The sequence below is a fragment of the Sceloporus occidentalis genome, unplaced genomic scaffold, assembly GCF_023333645.1.
Source record: "Sceloporus occidentalis isolate IW3139 unplaced genomic scaffold, rSceOcc1.0.p SCAF_2, whole genome shotgun sequence".
NCBI classification, from domain to species: domain Eukaryota; kingdom Metazoa; phylum Chordata; class Lepidosauria; order Squamata; family Phrynosomatidae; genus Sceloporus; species Sceloporus occidentalis.
Window position 1 is genome coordinate 129,508,671 of NW_028316982.1, and position 23,360 is coordinate 129,532,030.

The 23,360-nt window shown below is 38.7% G+C and overlaps 1 protein-coding gene across 8 annotated transcripts in view; it reads left to right on the forward strand.

The window, feature by feature from the left end:
* Window positions 1-23,360, forward strand: part of CTBP1 (C-terminal binding protein 1) — a 53,625-nt gene that overhangs the window by 20,507 nt on the left and 9,758 nt on the right. For 3 of the 8 annotated variants that reach the window (XM_089510970.1, XM_089510971.1, XM_089510972.1), the window contains exons 2-6: window positions 1,646-1,735; window positions 4,291-4,505; window positions 10,582-10,736; window positions 17,210-17,354; window positions 20,324-20,530. In XM_089510970.1, coding sequence (XP_089367096.1) covers window positions 4,499-4,505; window positions 10,582-10,736; window positions 17,210-17,354; window positions 20,324-20,530 — 514 coding nt within the window. In that variant the 5' untranslated portion in view covers window positions 1,646-1,735; window positions 4,291-4,498. Of the gene's footprint in view, window positions 1-1,645; window positions 1,736-4,290; window positions 4,506-7,059; window positions 7,139-10,581; window positions 10,737-17,209; window positions 17,355-20,323; window positions 20,531-23,360 lie in introns of those variants that run through there. The other 5 variants (XM_089510969.1, XM_089510968.1, XM_089510975.1 and 2 more) reach the window with 4 other exon arrangements.

Below are 23,360 nucleotides of genomic sequence, written 5' to 3' on the forward strand. Positions count from 1 at the left end.
TGGTGGGACTGAGATAAAGCCCTCCCTGAAGATCTTAAAACTTGGCCACTTTGTATAGTCGTCCCTCATTATTCATGGGGGATCCGTTGCGGACCCACCCCCAGATACCAAAGTCCATGGATGCTCAAGTTCATCTTATTCCTAATGGCAACATGGCCACATGGCTGCGCTGCCATTGGGCACAACGGAACTTCAATGGCAGCATGTGCACATGACCGTGACATTAGGGTCAGCCTTAGTTGTCCTCACTGGTGGCACGTGTATACAGCCGCGCCACCATTAGGAAAAACAGCACTTATTGTCCCTTATCACAGTGCAGCCATGTGCATGTGCCACCACTGGGGACAGCAAGGTGTGTCCCTTAATGGCAGCATGGCCACATGCACATACTGCCAATGGGTAAATGTGGGCATACCGTCCGTGGATGCTTGTATCTGCGGATGTGGAGGGAAGACTTTATAGGGAGACAGGGTCTTTTACAGTCTTAACAACAGGGGAAGACTGTTCTTCCCTTTCTTGTCCTTTGTCAATATCTTTTGGATATTTAGTTGAAAAAATTGGGAATGAAGCCAGAATAGACTTGGGGAAAACTTTCGACAATATGACTGTACTTCAGCTAAAAAATAAATACAAGCAGCATGATTCATTCTTTATAAGTTCCATGTCTGTACTTTAAATGTGTACAAATAAAACAGACCTGGATTTGAATATTTAAGATGACCAATTGATACTTACAGTTGTATCAATTCTAGATTATGCAGTGTTTGAGATTTACTGTAATATGATGAGATAAATGCCTGTCATGTCCTAGGTAGAAGAAATCATACAGTAGAATTTACCTACATGCCATTTTTCTTATTTCACATATTCTTATTTCAAATATTTTCTTATTTGCTTCACAAAAATATGTATCTGATAGTGAGGGCTGTTGAGCACTGAGTAAAAGGATGTTAGCATAGAATACTCTGCAAATGTGTAGATTGTTGGTTTATGATGTTATGCAACATCAGTCTTCTGAAGTTGAGATTGAATTTAAAGTTCACATGCTCATCCAGTTAATATACAGGAAAATATGTCAGTTGACAGAACAAACAAGGAACAATAGTTATGAACTTCTGTAGCTTCTGGAAATATTTGCTAGGAAAGCTGATGTCTGGAGCACTTTAAGAGAGCAAGTTAGAATAACAAAGTCATCCAGTTGTAGTTGTTAAGTTACCTCTCAGATGTGCAAAGCAGTCAAGGAGAAATTAATGATAAATGAGTAGCCTAGATGAAGTTGTGAGGAGGGCATTACCTGGACAAAATCCAGAGATCGCAGGGGATGTATTTACAAGACCTGCCTGAGTGTTCTAAATCCATTTGGTGCTATTAATTTATAAATGTTTGAATACCTTCAGCTAAATATAAAATTGTATTGATTAATTGCATCTCAATATGAAGGCTTTTTTTAACCAAGGGCAGTGCCCACAGGGAACTTTATGAGGGGCAATTATCATGATTTTGTGTGCAGTATAACATTTTTTAGAAGTGTGACAATTAAACTTCTTTTTACATTATAATCTCTTCAGTTCATACTCTTGCTGGCATGTAATTTATAGGGTTACTCATGAGTTTTGTGCTTTTTTGGCATTCGTATATTTTTCAGAAGAAGGAGAATTCAAGCATTTGTTTTGAGGAAAAAAAGAAAAATTAAAGAATTACATGGACTTTGCAAACAGATGTTAGAAAATGAAAGGTAGGTCAAATGTTGGGCCTACAACATTGTGGACTTGTAGAGGAATGCATTGAGAAATTCATTTATAGTGATCTATAAAGATATAGCATGCAGATTTTTAATTTTAAATTGTATATTTCAGCCCATCCAGATGTGTGTTTCTATGCTTTGGCCAAATACAGAGAAAGTTAGTTGTGCCCAAATTTCAAAGAAACCAATGAGTGATTTAGTTGTCAAAAAAATTGCATTCACATTGGTATTAGTATTTTATTGTAACTAAGGCCCCATACAGACAGGCCAAAATAAAGCTGCTTCAGATCACTTTGGAGGTATGCTATTTAAATGATGCATGTGTCCTAAGAGTCCGGAAGCCATGCCAAAGCCAAAATCCAGTCCTAAAAACTGGAGCACAGCTTTGGTGCAGCTTCCGGACTGCTAGGACGCATGCATCATTTAAACAGCATATCTCTAAAGTGACCCGAAGCAGCTTTATTTTGGCAGTCTGTATGGGGCCTAAGGTTCTCTGGATTTTTGCCATGTTTTAAAAGATATGAAATATATAATGGATGCAATTGTTTTTCTTTTCTTTATTGTTAAAAGTGTAAAGATAGGGCTTGAAGCACATCTATGTTTCTTAAAAGACTTCTGAGTAGTTTTATCAAGGTGTGATGAGGGTTTTGCTTGTGAATTCAAGGCTTTGATGATTTAATTCTTCTGTAGTTTACCAAACAATAAGGCCATTGATATGTGTTCACACCCTGGATTGCTGATTTGTAATGCTATGACTGCAAAGGAGAATGAGAGTGGGACTTGTCCTCCCTTGTACTCTTAATCTTTTACTAAATAAAGAAATAAACTGAATTGGTTTCATGTTTCAACACTTGGATCAGTTGCTTCTATTTCTTGATATAGGTGACTACTTCAAATAGGAAGACAATATTTTCATGTCACTGATGTTCTTAATTAAACTGCTTGGAAAGACTCTTTTACTGCTGTAAGATAAAGCATATTTCTGTAAAATGATGACTAAAGTCATTCTACACAGGTTAATATTTTGAGTTTTTGATCAAATTTTGGTTCCCTGTACAAAAATTGCTGCTGGTGACAGCACTGGTAAATATCTTTGTACATCTATCAATTCAGAAAGTGTTCAGGCTTGCTATGAAATCATTTGCAGGTGAAGGGTAGCTGTTTTCTCTGTAGTAGCCTCCAAAGATAGCCTGACAGAAATATTTCATAATCTTAATGCTTCAAGTTAAGACTAGGTCGCTAAATTTCTTATATGAGTACCAAGCATCCTAAATACACCAGCACAGAATACAGGTTCAGTCTCCCTTATCCAGAATTCCAAAGTGTGAAATATTCCTAAACTCAAAATTATCCATATGGGTGACTTAGATAGTAACACCATTTGTGTACACAAACTTGTTTCATGAAAACAATTATTAAAAATATTGTGTATAAAATTAACTTCAGGCTATATAATATATATATATATATATATATATATATATATATATATATATATGTGAAATATAACTGAATTTCATGTTTTGACTTGGATCCCACCTTGACAATATCTCATTATGTATATGCAAATATTCCAAAATCCAAAAAACTCAAAAATCCCAAACACTTCTGGTCCCAAACATTTCGGAGAAGTAAGAGAATCAACCTGAAATGTGGTCTTGGTCAAATGTTTCCCATGGATCATGTGTTTTCATGGGAGAGAGTGTTATCTGTTTTGACAGTGGCAATCTGTATAGTAAAAGCTACTAAATTATTGAATTGTTAAATTGGAAAAAAATCAAAATACATTTGGAAAACTTTAAGGGCTTCATCCTGAGAATTCAAAATAACGGCTTCTCAGTGGATCTTTTGTATATACAGCTGCAGTAATCTTTCTTGCTCTGTTTATCTTAGGTGTCTGTTACAAATATGGCAAAGGCAGACTTCCCAATTCTTGAGCTGCATTTCAGAACCTTTGCAACATGTATAGTGATCTGCTACTGAATTTAATATATTTAATAAATAATTTTGTGCACCATTTTTTTCACTGCTAAAAGTCTATTCCCCCCTCCAAGTACATTTAATGCCTCCAAAATACATTGCAGTACTTTGCAGATAACATATAGCGAATGTCACTGTCAGTTGTTACCATAGCCCACTCCTCTTGGTGAGCCCATTCTTGACTAATCTATGCAGCAGTTCCTGTTTTGCCTCACCTCCCTTTCTGCTTTCCTTCTAGAAGAGGCAATCAAATGCACCAGAAAAGTTCTTCAAGCAAAAACAAATAATTTTGAGGCAGAGAGTAGTTGGTTAGCCCTCCATATCTTTTCCACAGCGTACCTGTAGGATAGATGTTTACCTGTCCTGAAGGGCAAAAATGGTGATGTGTGTGATGCATCAGTGACTATTTGGCTTTGTGTTCTGCTGATTGCAGTGGAATGTTAATGGCAACCTGCAGTTGGATAGATTCAGTGAGAGCTTTTCAGTTTGAACCTCCAGGCTTTTGCAGGTGTTATCAGACCTTTAATGTTGTCTTAATGTATTTTTTGTGTTTTTTTAATTTTTAGTAAAAAATTGAACCTGACCAAGATACAGAGATTGCAGTGACTAAGAAGTTTTAAAGCTTTGGTTCAAGATTGCAGGAGACTGAACAAAAAGTTAAAGACATGAGAAGGAGGATCAAATGACAGGTTGCTGTATTGCCTTCCAGGCTGAAGATTGTAAATAGCTGAGAAGTTGAATTAATGACACAGAAACTGAAACCCAATTTAAGAAATGTCAGGTTGGTAGGAGTTCTTGGAACTCTTGAATTAGCATACAAACATTTTTAATCAACTTTGAGTTTGTATTCAATGAAATGTGTGTCAAAACATTGAACATTGAACTCTAATTTGTGTTGGTGGGTAAAGGTCTTTGTTTTATCTTGGAGTTTTGAGGGTTTGAAGACCACATGTTTGGACTTTTTAGTATTTCGGTCTTTTTAGATGCAAAATGGAACAACAGGAGTTTCCTGTTATGGCAGTGGTGATTTTTAAACTACAGTTTGATAAGCCAGAATCAAACTGTGGTTTATCAGTTCCTTGAGCTGAAATGTAAAGAGGAGCTGTAGCTAATTTAAAACTGGAAAAGTGTGCTTAAGTTCTTATATTTGTGCTAGAAGGCAGGGAAGTGTAAATAAGTGTAAGGTTTGTACAGTTCATTCATTTAATGCTAAACCGTATATATTGCTGCATTTGAACTGGCTATATGAATTAACTTTTCTACATAATGAAAGAAAGAACCAGCTGTTTCTAAATGGCTTAGTTTTCTGCAGAAACCCTGTCTTTTTAGGAAAGAAGGCATGAAGGGTTATTTGCTGAGATTCTTATCATGCTAAATTTTGGACTTCTTTACTAATTCTGCATCATTTTCTGTGCTTGCATAAAATTGCAGCTATGCACAGCCTGGCTGTAGCTTTCCAACTTATAAAATGCAGAGGTATTCATTCCTAGTGTAACTAGGCACACTGAGTGGAAAAGTTTTGATTCAGAGTAGAAATGTTTTTGGGGTTCCCTTTTGAAAATGCACCTGACTGCTCTAGAAAAGAAGTTGGTGAGAATGAAACATAGGCCTGTTACAGACTGCCAAAATAAAGCTGCTTTGGGTCTCTTTGGAGGTATGCTATTTAAATGATGCCTGGGTCCTAAGAGTCTGGAGATCGCGCCAAAGCCACACTCCATTCCTAAGCACCGGAGTGCAGCTTTGGTGCAGCTTCCGGATTCTTAGGGTGCATGCAGCTTTATTTTGGCAGTCTGTAACAGGCCATAGAGACATGACTCCAGTTTTGAAGGGTGGTGAAAAAGAGCTCTGAAACACTCCCAAACACTTTCTAAGGATGATGGGTACAATTTTTCCATTTTTTTGCAGACATCTCTTTTAGGCCCAGGATAGGCTCCCCCTCCCCCCTAACTAGAAGTGAACTGGAATGTTTGGGGTTGCAAATATATATTTTAAAATGGTCGTCTGGGGTGGCGGCCCTCCAAGGTGCTTGGAGAGCTAATGTAATCCCTGACAGTTGCTCACCCCTTGCTTAAGCCTACCTAAGAGCCCCTGATTCACAGCTCCTTTTCCCATTGAGTAATTGAATCTGATGTTGTATTCTGAATATGCTGACAAGGCGTTTACAAGTGATTCCTTCATGATTACTGTCATAGCTGAACTTCAGCCATGAAAGAGACTCTGGATTAGTGGCTATGGAAACACTGTGTCACTTAAGTCTTCTTCCAGGCAGTCCAAAAAGAAGGATGCAAAAAGAAAATGAAGAACTGGGGGAGAGGAAGTGGGCACAGAAGGAGTGACTGGAGAAATAAAAGAAGAAATTACTGAGTAGAATTGACAGGAAAAGAGGAGTTTGAGTTAGAAGATTAAAAAGAAAACAAAGGATAGAGAGAAATAATGATGCTTTAGAGGGGGATTGTACTAAGGAGAATGATGCAGAAAAAAACAATCCACTAAGTTGTATTAAAAAAAAAAATCACAATTTCCCTCCATGTTTACTTCCACTAGTACTTTAGAGCATGCTGGCAATCTGACGGGGGGGGGGGGGGGGGACCCAATGCTTCCAGTTTTCAGAAGTCTCCTTTTATAGTATCACTGAGATGGTTGGTTGTGATGTAAGAAGTAGTGGCAGCCAGTTCCTACATGTAGAGCCAACATAGAGAGGATAGGAACATGTTTACTGCTCTCTTGAATAACTGAGATGTCAGCCTAATTTTTAAATCACCAGTGATGACTGGTGAATCTGGGTTTTTTCATCTTTGGCTACTTCTTTTCGAGAAGACAAATGGAGGGAGAAAATAAATCTGGGAGAATAAGGATGGGCTAGATCACACTGCGATATGGAGAGCTACTCACTGATCTTCTTCATATTTTAGTTGTGATTTGGAATTTTACTTATTATGGCAGCCCGGTCAGCTACCTGCTATATGATTGGTGTTAAATCAGTGGGATACCCATCACACCACCATCTGCTTTTTGCCCATGCAGTAGTGAGGAAAGATTGGGTGGAATTCATTGGAGAAAGGAGACTGACTGTATGTTGAGATATAAGATAGACATCAGTTTAAATGTTGTGTATTAAAAATGATGCTATGTTTCAAGCTGAGTTTAAAAGTGAGCTCTGAAATTGAAAATAGTGAAGTTCTTCATATGCTCCATTAGGTAGTAGGTGCTGTCTGGTTATCTCAGTTCTGTTTGTGGTTAAGGAATTACACACATATTTATAATTTCAGAGTGAAGCCCAAAATGTTTTGTTCCTATTAAAAGAAAAGGAAACCTCTTAATTATCAACAAAACTGCCCTTCCTCCAGCTGAAGAAGGTTCCTGTGCTCTTGCAGCTTCTAAACACTGCAGGAAGTCAAGATGCAAATTAGAAGTGTAATTATAGATAGGGCTTGTATTTTATGTGTTGTTGGTTTTTGTTAGCCACTGATCTGGGCTTTCATTTTAAATGTTGTCAGTGTTGCCTAGGCCCTTAGGTTAAGAAAAGTGTGTCTCCATTTTTATTTCTGAGCTCTGCTTATTCCTGGCCAGTAACACTGTGCCAATTCGTTAGCAAGCAGCAACGCATACGTCAGCCCTGCTTTTAGAGGCTTTCAGAATTCAGTTGTATTATGTTTTGAGCATGGGATAAGAACAAAAAAGTGTGTCGATTTCCATTAGATCCATGTGTTTAGACAGTGCTAGCCCAGACTTTGTGGATATGCTCCACTTCTGTGCTGCTGCTTATCTCACAAATCTTTGTGGGGAGTACTCATTTTCATTTCACCAGAGTAACCAGGAACAACACTCAGATGTAATGATGATATAATTAGAGGGGTCTTTGTCAAGGATTTGGGGAATTGTGGCTTCTGTTTATGCAAACGATGCTAATTATTTATAAAAAGCAGTTAATCAAAGCTTGCAAAGAGAAAGGGGAGCACAAAGACTGAGAGCTACAATGCTTTACCTCCATTTTCAAGGCTCACCTCAGTCCTGTTTCCATCTCCTTGGCAATCAAGGACATCAGCAAGAGTGGCATTGGTTGCTGTCTGAACTTTAGGAAAGGTTAGGTATGAAAGAAAACAAGTCTCTGACTCCTTTTCTTTCTTGCAGGAAAAACAGTAGGACAGAAGATTGATGGGATAGTGTGGAGATGGAGAGATCTCTCCTCCAGTCCTCCATTCAGTAACTGGAATCACTTTCATAGCTGCTGTGGTCACCATTGGAAAAGGATTCGGGGTCAGGCCCAGTACTCAGCCTGTTGTAAAGCCTATGACTTCCAATGGGATTTCAGTGACCTGGCAATGAAAAAACAAGAGACGAGGCTCTTCCCTGGTGGATCTTATGTTTTGTTGTTGTTTTTTTAGGCCTAGCATCCTTTAAAACATGGAGACACCAGTTTTCCAACCTGCATTGCATGCTTCATTGCACCTAGCAATGTTGGTGAAGAGTGAGTACACTTGAGTTTGGGATAGGATAGGACTTGCCCCCCTTCGCCCCCAGCAGATAGCATTAATATAATAATAATAAATATTTATTTATATCCTGCCTCTTCTGTTTTGAGGGTCAAGGCGGGTCAAGGCGGGTAACAGCAACGTTTATAAAATATACAACAATAAAAACAACATCCCCACAAGACCCCAGCCCAACCCTCCCTCCCACCAACCCTCCCTTGTGGGCCCTCAAGTCTTGTTCATTCCAGTCTGGTGCAATGCATGTACAACTGCATGGGGAGAACAGAGTGGGGCCATCCATGGATACGCCAATCCATGGATGGCAAGCCTGCAGTTGGGAAGGCCTGACTGTATTAACCTACATAGATTCAGATAAACTTAAAAAAAAAAATAAGGAAAAGATACAGGGATCTTTGAGAATTTCCATTTCAAAAAAATCTTGATATTTAACTAGAGGCCATGAACATACTGTGGTATAATTTTGTGGTATAATATGAATCATTTTTAAAAAAGCGATTAGGTATTATATCAAGATAATAATATCAAGTTGGAAGCCAGTGTAGCGCAGTGGTTTGAGTGTTGGACTATAACTCTGGAGACTAGGGTTTGAATTCTGGGTCAGCCATGAAACCCACTAGGTGACCTTGGGAAAGTGACATGCTCTCAGCCTTAGCAGAAGGAAATAGCAAACTTCCTCTCCAGGACCCTTGGCTTTAGGATCAGCATAAATTGGATACAACTTGGAAGATACATAACAATGACAAAAATTATATCAAGATACTTTAGCTGTGCCACTTTGGCTACTAAGTAGATTTTGAAACCATGGAAAGAAGCAGATTAAGAAATTATGGTTAGTATTACTCTGGGATAATTATATCCAGAGTTGCATATTCACAGTCCATTAGGGAGGGTCTTTATTTTCAGGATTTTTTTTTAAAGGTACATTTTAAGGACAAAAGACTGAGCAGAATGTTTGCAGTCCTGATGAACCAACTTGACTGTGTGTGGTGGTACTACCAACCAGATTGCTATATTTTTTTATGTTATAGATTTAATAAACTATATTCATCCCCCACCTGATGTCAAGTGTGACCATATGTGATTCAAAGGTTTTTTTTCCCATTTGGTAATATGTAACACAACAGGAAGTTTGTGTTCCTTTTTTGTTGTAAAAAAATGAGCATTCCTCCTATAAATGAAATGACTGTAAATCTTCCTTCTAGACATAAGAATTCAAAATGAAGCTCTTCTTCTTCCTCCCCCACCTCTCGCCCGACCTCCCCCATCATCGTTATTCAGTCTTGTGTTACTACTTATTACTACTTATTTTTTCTAAAGTTCATCTTGTGTGCATGTTTGTGGTATTCAGTAGTAACACATTTCACATTTATTTATTTATTTAAATACTTATATGCTGTTCTATATCAAGGGTTTTCAGAGTGATGTACAAGTAAAATCTATTTAAACAGGTTAAAACAATTTAGAATATTAAATAACCAAATTATACACTAAACATTCTAAAATCATATTAAACAATTTATCAAGTTAATTCTTTGTACATATATGTCTTGGAGAACCATCAAAGGTCTTGGTGCCAGAAGGAAGCTACCATGGACACCAAGCAGGCCTCCAACGGGAATGTATTTCACAACCAGAGCATCACAGCAGAGAAGGCTTTCCACCGTGGCTTCCCAGAGTGTATTGCTTCAATTAGAGTTTGAGAGTTGGACTGGGGCACTGGAGAGCCGTGTTTGAACCCTGCTTGGCCATGGGAACCTACTAGGTAGTCTTTGGCAAGTACTGCTCAGAGTAAGGCAAAGGAAAAACCCCTGTGACCAAATCCTGCCAAGAAAACCTCACTTTAGGGTTGCTATAAGTTGGAAATGACTTGAACAATTGTTGAGTCAGTCTACAAATTACAAGCTTTTGTTTTCACTTCTTCATGAGTCATGTGAATTAAAGGGAGAGCTTTTGGTATAGCGTTTTTGCCTGATCACCTGCAAATGATTTTTACTTGCCATAAGTGTGGAAATGAAAGGCCTTATATAATCATTACTATGGAGAGAAAATATTCTCAGGGAATTCTAGTAACATTTCCATTTATTTGTTTGTTTTTGGTCCAGAGTTCAGGCTAGGGCCCAGAGGGAGCTTCTCCATTATTTCTGTTTTGTAATATGCCACCCAATGCAGTAGCACAAATTGACTGAATTTTAAAACAACCCTTCCTTTGCTTTTACCAATCATAATCCCACTGCTGTTCTTTTAGCATTACTTCTAACAGCATTGTCTCTATCAGCCTAGAAAAAATTATCTTAACTGCATTATCTCACATTAATATGGAAATTATTGTTTGTACCTAAAAGACTGTTTCTCTTTTTGTTTTAGGCATTCGACCACCAATCATGAATGGGCCTATGCACCCACGCCCTTTGGTAGCCCTGCTGGATGGCAGGGATTGTACAGTAGAAATGCCAATCCTGAAGGATGTAGCCACAGTGGCATTTTGTGATGCACAGTCAACACAGGAAATTCATGAAAAGGTAATGATAAAAGTTTCTTGAAATGTTCAATAATGCATAGTAAGTGCTATGTTCTTACTAACACAATACAGCATCATGAGTCCTGCCACTTTCTGATATCTAAGTTTCATCTAGAAAGATACTCCGATTGGCAAGCCTTTCTGCTTTCTTAAATGTACATACCAGAACAAAGACCTGTAGCTGAAGAGTTACAGTCTTGATGTGTATCATTGTTCCTCCTTCTGCTTCTGTAGTGTCATACTTCTTCTGTGAAATTGAAGGCTTTCACGGCCGGCATCCATAGATTTTTGTGGGTTTTCCCGGTTGTGAGGGTGTGTTCTAGAAGAGTTTATTCCTGGCCAGTAGCTATGGCTGGCATCTTCAGAGAATGCTGGTATGGAAGACAGTGGTATATATACTGTTGGTTGAGAGGAAATGATTTACATGTTAAAATGTGTATTGTTATATTGTTGAATTTCAAGGTCTCAGGGTGTCTTTTTAATTAATGATCCATTGTCTGCTGGGAAACCCCCCTCACCCTGAGTGGTTTTCATTTGCATTTGCTGGGTCTTGATTTTGGTGTTTTTCAGGACTGGTAGTCAAACCTTGTTTACTTTAAGGGTTTCTTCTTTCCTGTTAAAGTTGTCCAGGTGTTTATGGATTTCAGTGGCTTCCCTGTGCATTCTTATCTGATATTCTTAGCATGGTCCAGAATTTCAGTGTTTTCAAACAGCATTTTATACTCAGGATGGTTTATAACATATTCTGCTACTGCTGATTTTTCTGGCTGACCCAGTCTGCAGAGTCTCTCGTGTTCCTTGATTAACCCTAACCCTAAGCCATTTGGTGGTCCCTACGTAGACTTTTTCACAGCTGCCTGGTATGCAGTAAACTTCTGCAACAATAGTCAAAGAACTGTAGGCTGCCTGGGTAAATGAGGATTCTTGACTGGTTTAGTAATTAGGAGTATGAAGCCAGAAATTCTGGCTGGTTTAATGCAGATCTTGCTGCTAGCTCTTCCAAGCTTTGGGTTGTTTTTTACTTTTGTTTTTAAAAACAATTTCTTGTAACAGAACTATTTTAGATTTTTTTGACATGCTGCGTATGAACTATTTTGAACACTTCACATGTGCTGCATACATGCAAAACATTTCTCCTTTAGTATTTTGGCCCATGGTCCCAGGAGAAGAAAGATAGTTGCAGAGTTCTGCCATAATGGCAGTGTCTTGAAAAGGAACTGCCCATGTTAACTACTAGCCCTTTCAGATTGAACTGTCTCACCTGTATCCACATGTTTGTCTATATGGAAAACATAAACTGTTTTGGAAAGCATAAACTGTCCTGAGCTATAATATAACTGCCAGTCTGTCTGATGTGCAGTCTCATCCTCACTGAAGAAATTAGTATAATTTCTATGAACTGTTAATGGTTGACCTTTTCAGAGAAATGTCAGATTTATTTCCTTTAGTAAATGAAAGTGTACTTCAAAGGTGTTTGACAGTTTTGCACAGCATCACTTGCTTTAGTTTGTCACTTGTCAAAGCCACTCAGATGTTTCCAGTCCAATACAGGTGACTGACCTTTGAATTGGATGTTACCAGATTTCAACTGAAGACTTCCTTTGATTTAAAGATCAAAATCTTAGCTGTTATCATTCAGTAGAAGGGAAAGCATTATGGAAAAATGATGTAAATGGTGAAAACCTGGAGTCATACCATGTTTTCCCGAAAAATAATATTTATTTTTCCTCAAGAAAACACACTGTGGCTTATTTTCAGGGGCTGTCTTATTTTTATTAAGTATGGTACAACAATCTACATTTATTCAAATATACTTAAATTGTCTTCTTCTGGAACATCGTCATAACTCTCCAAACCCGGAATTCCATCCTGAATTTCTTGCTTCTCTATTTCCTTTAGAACCAGTGGCCCCAGTCTTTCCACTCCCTTCCCATCCCATTCCATTATGTGCCGGGACTACCACTATGTCTTATTTTCGGGGTATGGCTTATATTGCGCAAATGCTTAGAAATCCTGCTATGACTTATTTTATGAGTATGTCTTATTTTCGGGGAAACGGTATTTCCCACCAAATAATTCATAGCCTATGGAGTAATGGTGATGGTGGAAAATAAGTAAGTCCTTTTCCTCTCCTATTAATGCAGTGCCATATTCATTCCATGGCAGCAAGAGACCAGACTGAAAGTAGTAGAAGTAGGAGAACAAAGGCCATAAAACAAGGACATAAATATATGATTTATTAGATCCTAAAGTGCTTACAGGTGACATTCTATCCTAGAGCCTATTGTAGGGTGCAGCAGGGATAGATTCTTTCCCCAATAAATAAACAGTGTCTATATGTACATTCTGGACTAACTGCCACTGGATGCAATTTTTTAATGCTGCTGACAACCAGATTTGCTGTCTGCCAACTGAGGATGAGGCATCTCAGTTGTAAAAGGTGTGCTAAATCAGAAAGTGATTGCACCTGAATCCATATAAGGCAGAGGTGATGATGCTGAGATAGTACACTTGATCTCAATCCATTTTTCTGCTCCTAGAGCAGAGATCCCACTATTTCCTGTGAGGTTCATAGCTTACAGATTCTCCTGTCTTTCTTTGTTTTTGTGGTTGCTAAATAGTGAGTGAGCACTGTGTGCAGGAATATTTTTTAGTGTTCTACTATCTAATAATATAAATTCTGCCCCTTTGTAGAGAACATGGAATTTATTTACTCCATAGTTATGCAGAATTAGGAAGGCCAATGATCAATTGCTTTAATACGATTAATCCCTAATTTATAAAGGGGAAGCTCTGGCCCCAGCCTGCAGGTGCAATTACTCCTCCAAGTGCTCAAGCAACACCTACAAGCACCAACTGAGAGCACTGCGCTGGTCATCCTGCTTCCCTGTGCTGGGAGCAATGATGCCGTGGGGCCAAGCTGGGATATATTCAGTAGAAGGAAATATGACATTCTTTGCCACAGTGTTGGACTCCTCTGGTCCCTCTACAAGTTTACCTTCAATCCAGACAGTAACTGGGGGATTCATTGATTTTCTCACCCACTGCCCACCTCCCCAACTGCCCAAAATGAGTCTCTTCCAGTTCTTACTTCCTGTTTGTTCATTTGTTTCTGGGCAGTTTTTAAACAATAAAAGTATGTTTATAGGTTGCAAATGATGTGGGTGTTTAATGGCATCATGTTGCTCTAGGCAATATTTGGGGTGTTTTCTCAGCGTATTTTGATCATTAAAAATAGGAGTGTGGGAGATTTGGGGCTTGGGGGATTTGTAGAGCTTTTTTTTTGGGGGGGCAGACTTTCCCCATTCCTGGTTCTTAATGGTTGGGGTAAACAACCCCAGAAACCTTATCCCCAAGAAGCAAGATTGTAAAACTGGGAAGTGATCCTACATCAGGCACGTGGGATAAGAATTTGCCCCCCCCCCCACCAACCCTGGCATAGTCACTTACACTTACTCTAGCAGAAAAATCAGGATATAAACAGAATAAAATAAATATTTATGAGACAGTCTGTTCGTCTTTGTTGAATGGCCTCCTACCGGAGAGACAGTACAACAGGTATTCAAAAGTAATGATACCACAGTTCTCTACGAACTGATGCAGATGGAAGTTGAAGGCTAAAGTCTGAAGAAGTGAAATGAGAGCTGAAGAGAGCGTGAAATGTGATACCGTAAGACATAAAAACATTTCCAGGCCTATACTTCCATTATCTGGGATGCAGGGATGAGTACACACTGGCCTGCCAGAGAAGAGCATTGTGATGAGTATGATCAGGTAGACTTGCTTCACTTTTTCATGTATGAATGGGTGGGGGACAAACAAATCAGAAGAGGCAAAGGAGGATCTCTGGTCAAAAATGGAGGGCAGGTGGTCAGGTGGAAAAGGGAGTAGTTAAAGTCAACTAAGCCTTTGCCACCATCTTGTGCTAAATGATGGAAACAAAGGAAATAGCATATGGCAAATACCTGATTGTGACCATTTGTGCTATTTCATGTTTAATGACATCATGCTGCTCTAGGCAATATTTGGGGTGCAGATCATTTCATATATATATTTGATCATTACAGATACATACATATTTTATTCCTTTCTAGAAATACTGTAAGAATTTCGTGTCATCAAGACGTTCTGGTCTTGTCATGCTACCTCTTATTGGGCATTGATAGGAAATTCTTGACTGACCTTAGATATCATTTATGTAAATTGACACCAGATAATATTTTGGAATTAGAAAAACATGTCTTGATGTTGATGCCATAGCATTTCTTGTGCTTCTTATGTTTACTCTTAGTTTTCTGTGAAGAATTTTTGGGATATGCAGAATGTGAAATTATCAAATCTGATGGTTAGCTTTTTTGTAAAGATAATAATAATAAAGATTTATTTCTAGCCCGCCCAATCACGAAGAATCTGGGCGGGTTACAACAGTAAAATACATCAAATTACAATAGAGTTAAAAAAAAATCAAACCCTAGACCTACCCCCCATTCCCAGTAATAAAACAGAATTAAACAGTAATAGTTTAAAAACATTAAAAAAAATAGGCAGAAAGATAGGCGGGGAAGAATAGACAGATGAGGGGACAACTATCTCTATATCTGGAGAGGGTAACTAAGTTGGAAAGGCCTGCCGGAAGAGATCCATCTTAAGTGCTTTCTTAAAAGCTGTCAGAGTGGAAATATGACTGATCTCCTCCAGCAGGTCGTTCTATAGTTTTGGAACAGTAATAGAAAAGGCCCTCTGGGAAACTGATGTTAGCTTAGATCTTTTTGGCTGTAATAGATTTCTTCCAGAGGACCTTGGTGTGCGGGATGGACAATAGGGAAGAAGACGTTCCCTCAAGTACTCTGGGCCCAAGCCATGTGTTGAATAGGAATACCCATGATGCCAATATTACCTAAATAAAGCATTCTTAATTACACACCAAAAGTATTGTGTAAAAGTGATTCATGGCTTTGTTTCTGTGTGAAATGAAATCTTTAATGAATATGTACATTTTTAAAAGGCTTGTTCCCCACTGTCCATTAGTAGTTATTTCTTGTTCTGCTTTTCATTTTTGTTAGTAAGAGCTGAATTCTTAGGTACACACTTTACCCAAGTTTTCAAAATAAATAAATAAATAAGAACATTTATTAGACAGGCTTCTTTCTTTTTTGTTTGAAAAAAAAGTGTTTGAATATATTTTTATTTATAATTCATTTGCTTCTGAACAGAGCTTGGTTTCTACCCTGGTGTGGGGGTACCACATATGTCAGCTCCTCTTTTTTATAATGTTCTTCCCCTTCCACCCTTGGCTTTGTACCAATGAGAGTGTATTGCCTTAACTAAGAGAAGGGGAAGTTGCATATGTATGCATCTTACTATACAGTCGTCCCTTTGTATCCACAGGGGATCTGTTCTGCGGCATGTATGTGGCCAGTGGCATGGCTGCGTACATACACCTCCATTAAAAACAACAGTGCTTCCCATCTGTGGAAGCTCAAATCCATGGATGGCAAGCCCACAGATAACAAAAGCCTGCTGTAATTGAAACAACTGATCTAAAAACAAACAAACCTGTAAGCTGTTAGGTTACTGGTCAGCAGGAAGAGCTGCCTGAGAATCAAACAGTTAGATGTCACTTGTTATTAATGATGAAGGAGAAAAGCAACAGAAAATAAGATAAGAGCCAGCATTTCTAATAAACAGGTTGCAGCACAGTTTGATTTGCACTAGGCTGTAAGCCTGTTTTCATCCTGCTTGTTCTGACACTTGGAGTCTGTTTAAAAGGCGGGCAGCCAGATCCTCAGATTGGTGACTGTTGTTAAAGTGGATTTGTACAACATAGTCTGAGCAGTTGGCAAGCTGCTTTTGTTGGTAATGAATTCAAGCGACATGCCAGTGGGATGCCTGAGTGCATATTGACAACAGTGGATTGTTTAATGATGTTCTTTGAGGTTGCAGATACAGATATTAACATAACAATGGTTCTTCCAGGTTGGGAGACATATGAAGCTTCACAGTGTTCTGCTGCTCCTCTGTTCTTTAAAGTCAGTGGGAGTGAAAGTTATGTCATAAGGAGAACCAGCAAAATGAGGGATGCACACACAGCTCCATTTGAAAGCAAGTGCATCATTACATGGACTTAGATCTAACAGAAAGTTCATTCAGGTAGTAACTTACCATACATTCTGCAACATCTGCACCTTGAAATGTGTCCTGATCCTCCTCTGATTTGGCAGATGGCCAAATTATCACAGGTGGTGGAGCTCACACCAGGGAGCCTGTCCCTATAAATTGGCTATGATTTGTTGGGTGGATAGAGTTTTGTATATATACACGGTCTTCTCCCTTTCCTCAAACTCCTTTCTCTTCCCCCACCCTTCTTCTAACTCTTTCTCTCTGAGTTGGCTACTAAGCAAGCATAACTGGTTTGGATCTGTGTGTCTTCTTATAATATAAAGTAGCTGAATTGTGTTTGTCTTTGTTTTCTAGGTACTGAATGAAGCAGTTGGTGCTCTGATGTATCACACCATCACTTTAACTCGTGAGGATTTGGAGAAGTTTAAAGCACTTCGAATAATTGTTCGAATTGGAAGTGGCTTTGATAACATTGATATTAAATCTGCTGGTGATTTAGGTATTACATCCATCTTTGAAATACCACATTTTTCTTGCATTGCTTGAATTGATGGTGAAGATTTTGGTTATCTCTGAATGAAAATAATATTAAAACCCTTGGTTCATGAAGTAATCAAAATAATAAAATTGTTACTTTCACTGGTAGCACCTACAGTCCTTAAAATTTATTTCACACTAATTTCTGTGCAATTTCCTGGGGGAAAAATCCCTGAGGTTTGCCAATGATTCTCAGAAAAATGTTTAGAATGCCAGCTTATATCTTAATAACAGTGTTGGTGAGAATTGGTTCATAAATGTGCATTCTAGACCAAAAAAATAAAGAAGTCCAAAGTGTCTTTTCAAGAGGTACTCAAAGTAATCGACAGGCCAAGCATGCATCTACACCATAGAAATACTGCTGTTTGACACCACTTAAATGCTAAGGCTCTATCTTGCGGAATCCTGGGATTTGTAGTTTTGTGAGGTAACAGCACTCTTTTTCATAGAAGGCTAAAGACATTATAAAACTGTAAATCCCAGGATTTCATAGGACAGACTACAGCACTTAAAGTAATCTCAAATTGCATTATTTCTACAGTGTAAATACACCATGGGTCCAGAACCTTACTGTGAATTTTTTGAGACCATTAGATTGCGTACTACATTTGACTTTGTATAGCATAAGAGACAAATATTTTAAATTAAAGTATAGATTGTATGTAGACATTTGTTAGGCTTTAAAAATGATGAGTATTGCATCAACTTATTATGTAAGGTATCCTTCATGTTGTTATTAACTGCCCTTGAGTCGCCTGCGACTCATGGTAAACCTGTGGGTGAGACATCTCCAAGACCCCTTCTCCTCCACTGCTCTGTTCAGGTCCTGCAGACTGAGACCCATGACCTCCCAAATTGAGTCTATCCACCTAGCATGCTGTCTTCCTCTCTTTCTGCTTTCTTCTGCCTTTCTAAGCATTATTCTTACTAATGAGTCATGTTTTCTCATGATGTGGCCAAAGTGCAACAACCTGTGTTTTGTCATTTTTGCTTCCAGGGAGCTTTCAGATTTGATCTGTTCTAGAACCCATTTGTTTGTTTTTTGGGCCTTCCACAGTATTCTCAGCACATCCAGCACCTCATTTCAAATTAGCTGATCTTCTTTCTGTCCACTTTCTTCATTGTTCAGCTGTCACATCCATAAATGGTGTCGAGGAATACAGTGGCTTGAACGATTCTAACTTTAGTTGTATCCAGTTGTATAACTTTACTCTTTAGGATCTGATCTTATCTTTCATGGCTGCCCTTCTTGACTGCAGTCTCGGTTCTAAGCAATGTTTGATCCAAGGTACAGGAAGTCTTTAACTATTTTGATTTCCTCATTATTTAGGAATTTATGAACTAATGTAGATCCTCAGTGAACTTTATTTTTGTTTATCTTCAGCAGCAAGCCTGCCTTTGCCCTTTCTTCCTTGACTTTCCTTAATAATTGTTCTAAATCCATGATGTTTTCTGCTAGTAGAATGGTGTCATCCATTAATCTTAGATTGTTAACATTCCTTTCTCCTGTTTTCATTCCTCCTTCTTTTGAGTTCTGCTGTTCCTATGATATTTTCTGCATACAAGTTGGACAGTTGGAGTGATAAAATGCAGCCTTGCCTGATGCTTTTGCCAATGGGAACCATTCTGTTTCCCCGCATTCTGTTGTAACCATTACCTCTTGTTCTAAGTACAGATTTCTCATCAGGACTATCAAAGGTAGTGGCACTCCATGTCTTTAAGAGTCTTCCATAGCTTTTCATGATTTATACAGTCAAAGGCTTTGCTAAAAGTCTATAAAGCACATGCTGATTTTGTTCTGGAATTCCTTGGTGTGTGCTGTTAACCATTGTATGTTTGCAATATGTCCCTAGTGCCTCTTCCTTTCCTGAACCCTGCTTGCACCTCTGGGATTTCTCTCTCCAATGTATGACTGGAGTCTGTGCTGCAGAATTTTGAGCACAGTTTTGCTGTGTGGGACATAGATACTATGGTTCTTTATTTACTGCAGTCTTTTAGATCTTGGAATGTTAATTTATGAGACATAACTTGTTCTTTTTTTTTTAAAAAAAAGTTACAATTACTTTTCATGCTAAGAATAACATACTTCTTCTTGTTGTTGTTGTTGTTCCTTTTTTGTTACATGACACCCCATCCCATCCAACCCTACACATACATTTACATACATACATACATGTAGTCCCATTACTTCTGAAAACAATCCAAACTCTGGTCTACATTAAAAACTTGCGTTGTCTTTGCTGATCAACAAACAGAGATTATGTCTGCTCTGATTTCAGCCTCTGGCAAATGAAAGGGAAAGCTTTACCCTCTCCCTACAGCAACTATTTTTTCTCTGCTCTAATATTTGTTCCTGTAAAATGGTTGGTCATTTCCTTGCCATTTTCTTGACCTTGCTGTTTTGATTGAGCATTTATGCATGATCAGCTAGGAGAGTACAAGAAGCACAACAGAGATTAGTTATAGATATGCAACGTTCTTACACATTTAATTTACTGAACTGCTCATACTGAAAATAATAAAACTTTGCAAAATTCCTATATTGAAAACATCATCTTCAAAATGTGATTTCACTGTACTGTAGAGATCATCTGGCCTTCGTTTTATGCCTACATAGATGAGCCATTTCAGAGGAAAAGCTACAAATATTAACATTTGCTGTCACTCACCAACTCAGAAATGTACCACCTTGTCTAAGATTTCAGAAACTCATACAAAATATTTCTGGTTGCTTGGGTCACAAATTTTAATCTTATTTGGCAGTACCCCTTAAAAACAATCACTAGTTTTTCAACAATATCTGACTGTCTTTGGCTGCCTTTGGCTTTCAAATGGTTTACTTCTCAGAGTTGCTTTGGGTTGGGGTTCAGTAAGGATAGAGCTCTTACTAATACCTGATAAAATCTCACTAGTTGTGCTTTATTATTTAAGGGATTGCAGTGTGTAATGTTCCAGCTGCTTCAGTGGAAGAGACAGCAGACTCTACAATGTGCCACATCTTGAACCTATACAGAAGAACCACCTGGCTTCATCAGGCCTTGCGAGAAGGAACAAGGGTGCAAAGTGTGGAACAGATCCGAGAAGTCGCTTCTGGAGCTGCAAGAATCAGAGGAGAAACCCTGGGCATTATTGGGTTAGGTATGCCAATGTGAAAGAAATAAGTAATAGATATTATTGTTTCTTTGCTAGAACTGAATTATGGATGCTAGAGATTGGCATGCTATGTGTTCTTTGCATTGAAAAATTGTTTTAAAGCTAAGTCTACTGGGTTGTGTTTTCTCAATAATGTATTTATAAAAACAGTGAGAATCAAGTTTCATAGCAATTGGTTTTCTGGTGTATAAAATTATTCCACTGTTTATCCAACTATTTTCAAGCTGGGAATTATTGGGTACATTCTCAGTGGTCTCAGTTTAGACATAACATTGCACTCATCCCTCCATATTTGCGGCTTTGGTATTTGTGGATCTGATTATTCACAGATTTGATTAATATGTTCTCTCTAGGAATATCTAGGCTCTCCAGTGCAACTCTGTGGTCAACTTTACGTTGCACTGAAAGACTTAGAGATTCCTAGAGAGAATACTCTACTATGCATTTGTAGCTCCTCCAGGGCAGTTCTTATAGAATCACAGAATCATAGTGTTGGAAGAGACCGCAAGGGCCATCCAGTCCAACCCCATCCTGCCATGCAAGAACTCTCAATCAAAGCATACCTGACAGATGGCCATCCAGCTTCTGCTTAAAGACCTCCAAGGAAGGAGACTCCACTACACTCCGAGGGAGTTTGTTCCACTGTCGAACAGCCCTTACTGTCAGGAAGTTCTTCTTAATGTTGAGGTGGAATCTCTTTTCGTGCAGCTTGCATCCATTGTTCTGGGTCCTAGTCTCTGGAGCAGCTGAAAACAAGTCAGCTCCCTCCTCAGTATGACATCCCTTCAATTATTTAAACACGGCTATCATATCACCTCTTAACCTTCTCTTCTCCAGGCTAAACATCCCCAGCTCCTTAAGTCATTCCTCATAGGACATGGTTTCCAGTCCTTTCACCATTTTAGTTGCCCTCCTTTGGACACGTTCCAGTTTTTCAACATCCTTTTTAAATTGTGGTGCCCAGAACTGGACACAATATTCCAGGCGGAACCTGACCAGAGCAGAATAGAGTGGCATTATTAATTCCCTTGATCTAGATACTATACTTCTACTGGTGCAGCCTAAAATCACATTGGCCTTGTTAGTTGCCACATTGCACTATTGACTCATGTTCAACTTGTGGTCTACTAGATCTCTTTCACACGTAGTCTCGTTCAGCCAGGTGTCCCCCATCCTATATCTGTGCATTTTATTTTTCCGCCCTAAGTGCAGTACCTTACTTTTCTCCCAGTTGAAGTTCATTTTGTTAGCTGTGGCCCAACTTTCTAGTTTATTCAGGTCATTTTGAATTTTGATCCTGTCCTCTGTGGTGTTAGCTACTCCTCCTAATTTGGTGTCATCTGTAAATTTGATAAGTATGCTCCCAATTCTGTCATCTAAGTCATTGATGAAGATGTTGAATAGCACTGGCCCCAGGACAGAGCCCTGTGGGACCCCACTGGTCACTTCTCTCCAGGATGAAAAGGAGCCATTGTTGAGCACCCTTTGGATTCGGTCAGTCAACCAATTACAAATCCATGTAACAGTTACATTGTCTAGTCCACATTTTAGAAGCTTGTTTGCAAGAATATCATGGGGAACTTTGTCAAAGGCCTTACTGAAATCAAGATATACTATATCCACAGCATTCCCTTCATCTAACAAGCTGGTAATTTTAGCAAAGAAAGAGATTAGATTTGTCTGGCATGACTTCTTTCTCTGAAACCCGTGTTGACTTTTTGTGATTATGGCATTGCTTTCTAGATGTTCACAGACTCTCTGTTTAATGATCTGCTCTAGAATTTTTCCTGGTATTGATGTCAGACTAGCTGGACGATAATTGTTGGGATCCTCATTTTTCCCTTTTTGAAGATGGGAACAACATTTGTCCTCCTCCAGTCTGCTGGGATTTCTCCTGTTCTCCAGGAGTTCTCAAAGATTATTGTCAATGGCTCCGATATTGCATTTGCCAGCTCTTTTAATACTCTTGGATGTAGTTCATCTGGTCCTGGAGATTTCTATTCGTTTAGATTAACCAGATATACATGCACTATCTCTTTACTTATTCTGTGCTGAAATTCCTCTATTCTTTCCTCCGCTCCATTATCCTCATGTTGAGCACCCTTTTCCTTTTCTGAGAAGACTGAGGCAAAGAAGGTGTTGAGTAATTCTGCCTTTTCTCTGTCCCCTGTTAGCATTTTGCCATCTTCTCCACGCAGTGACCCTACCATTTCCTCCTCCTTCCTTTTGCTGTGGACATATCCAAAAAAGCCCTTTTTGTTGTTCTTAACCTCTCTAGCAAGTCTGAGTTCATTCTGTGCTTTAGCTTTTCTGACTTTACACCTACACATGCTTGCTATTTGTTTGAATTCCTCTTTGGTGATTTCTCCATTTTTCCATTTCTTATACATGTTCTGTTTCAAACTTAGCTCAGTTGAAAGTTCCTTAGTCATCCATCCTGTTTTCTTGAGACATCTCTCATTTTTCTTCCTCACTGGAATGGTTTGAAATTGTGCCTTCAGTATCTCTCCTTTTAAGAAACTCCCATCCATCTTGAACTCCCTTCTCTTTTAGTATTCCTGACCATGGGATCACCTTCAGTATTTCTCTAAGTTTACTAAAATCGGCTTTCCTAAAGTCTAGAATGCATGTCTGACTATGTCTGGCTTCTCCTTTCCACTGTATAACAAACTCCAGGAGAACATGATCACTCCCACCTAAGGATTCCACTGCTTGCACCCCATTAACCAAGTCATCCTTGTTGGTTAGGATCAGATCCAAAGTAGCTGATCCTCTTCCACCTTGTGGACAATGAAATTGTCTCCAAGGCAAGTGA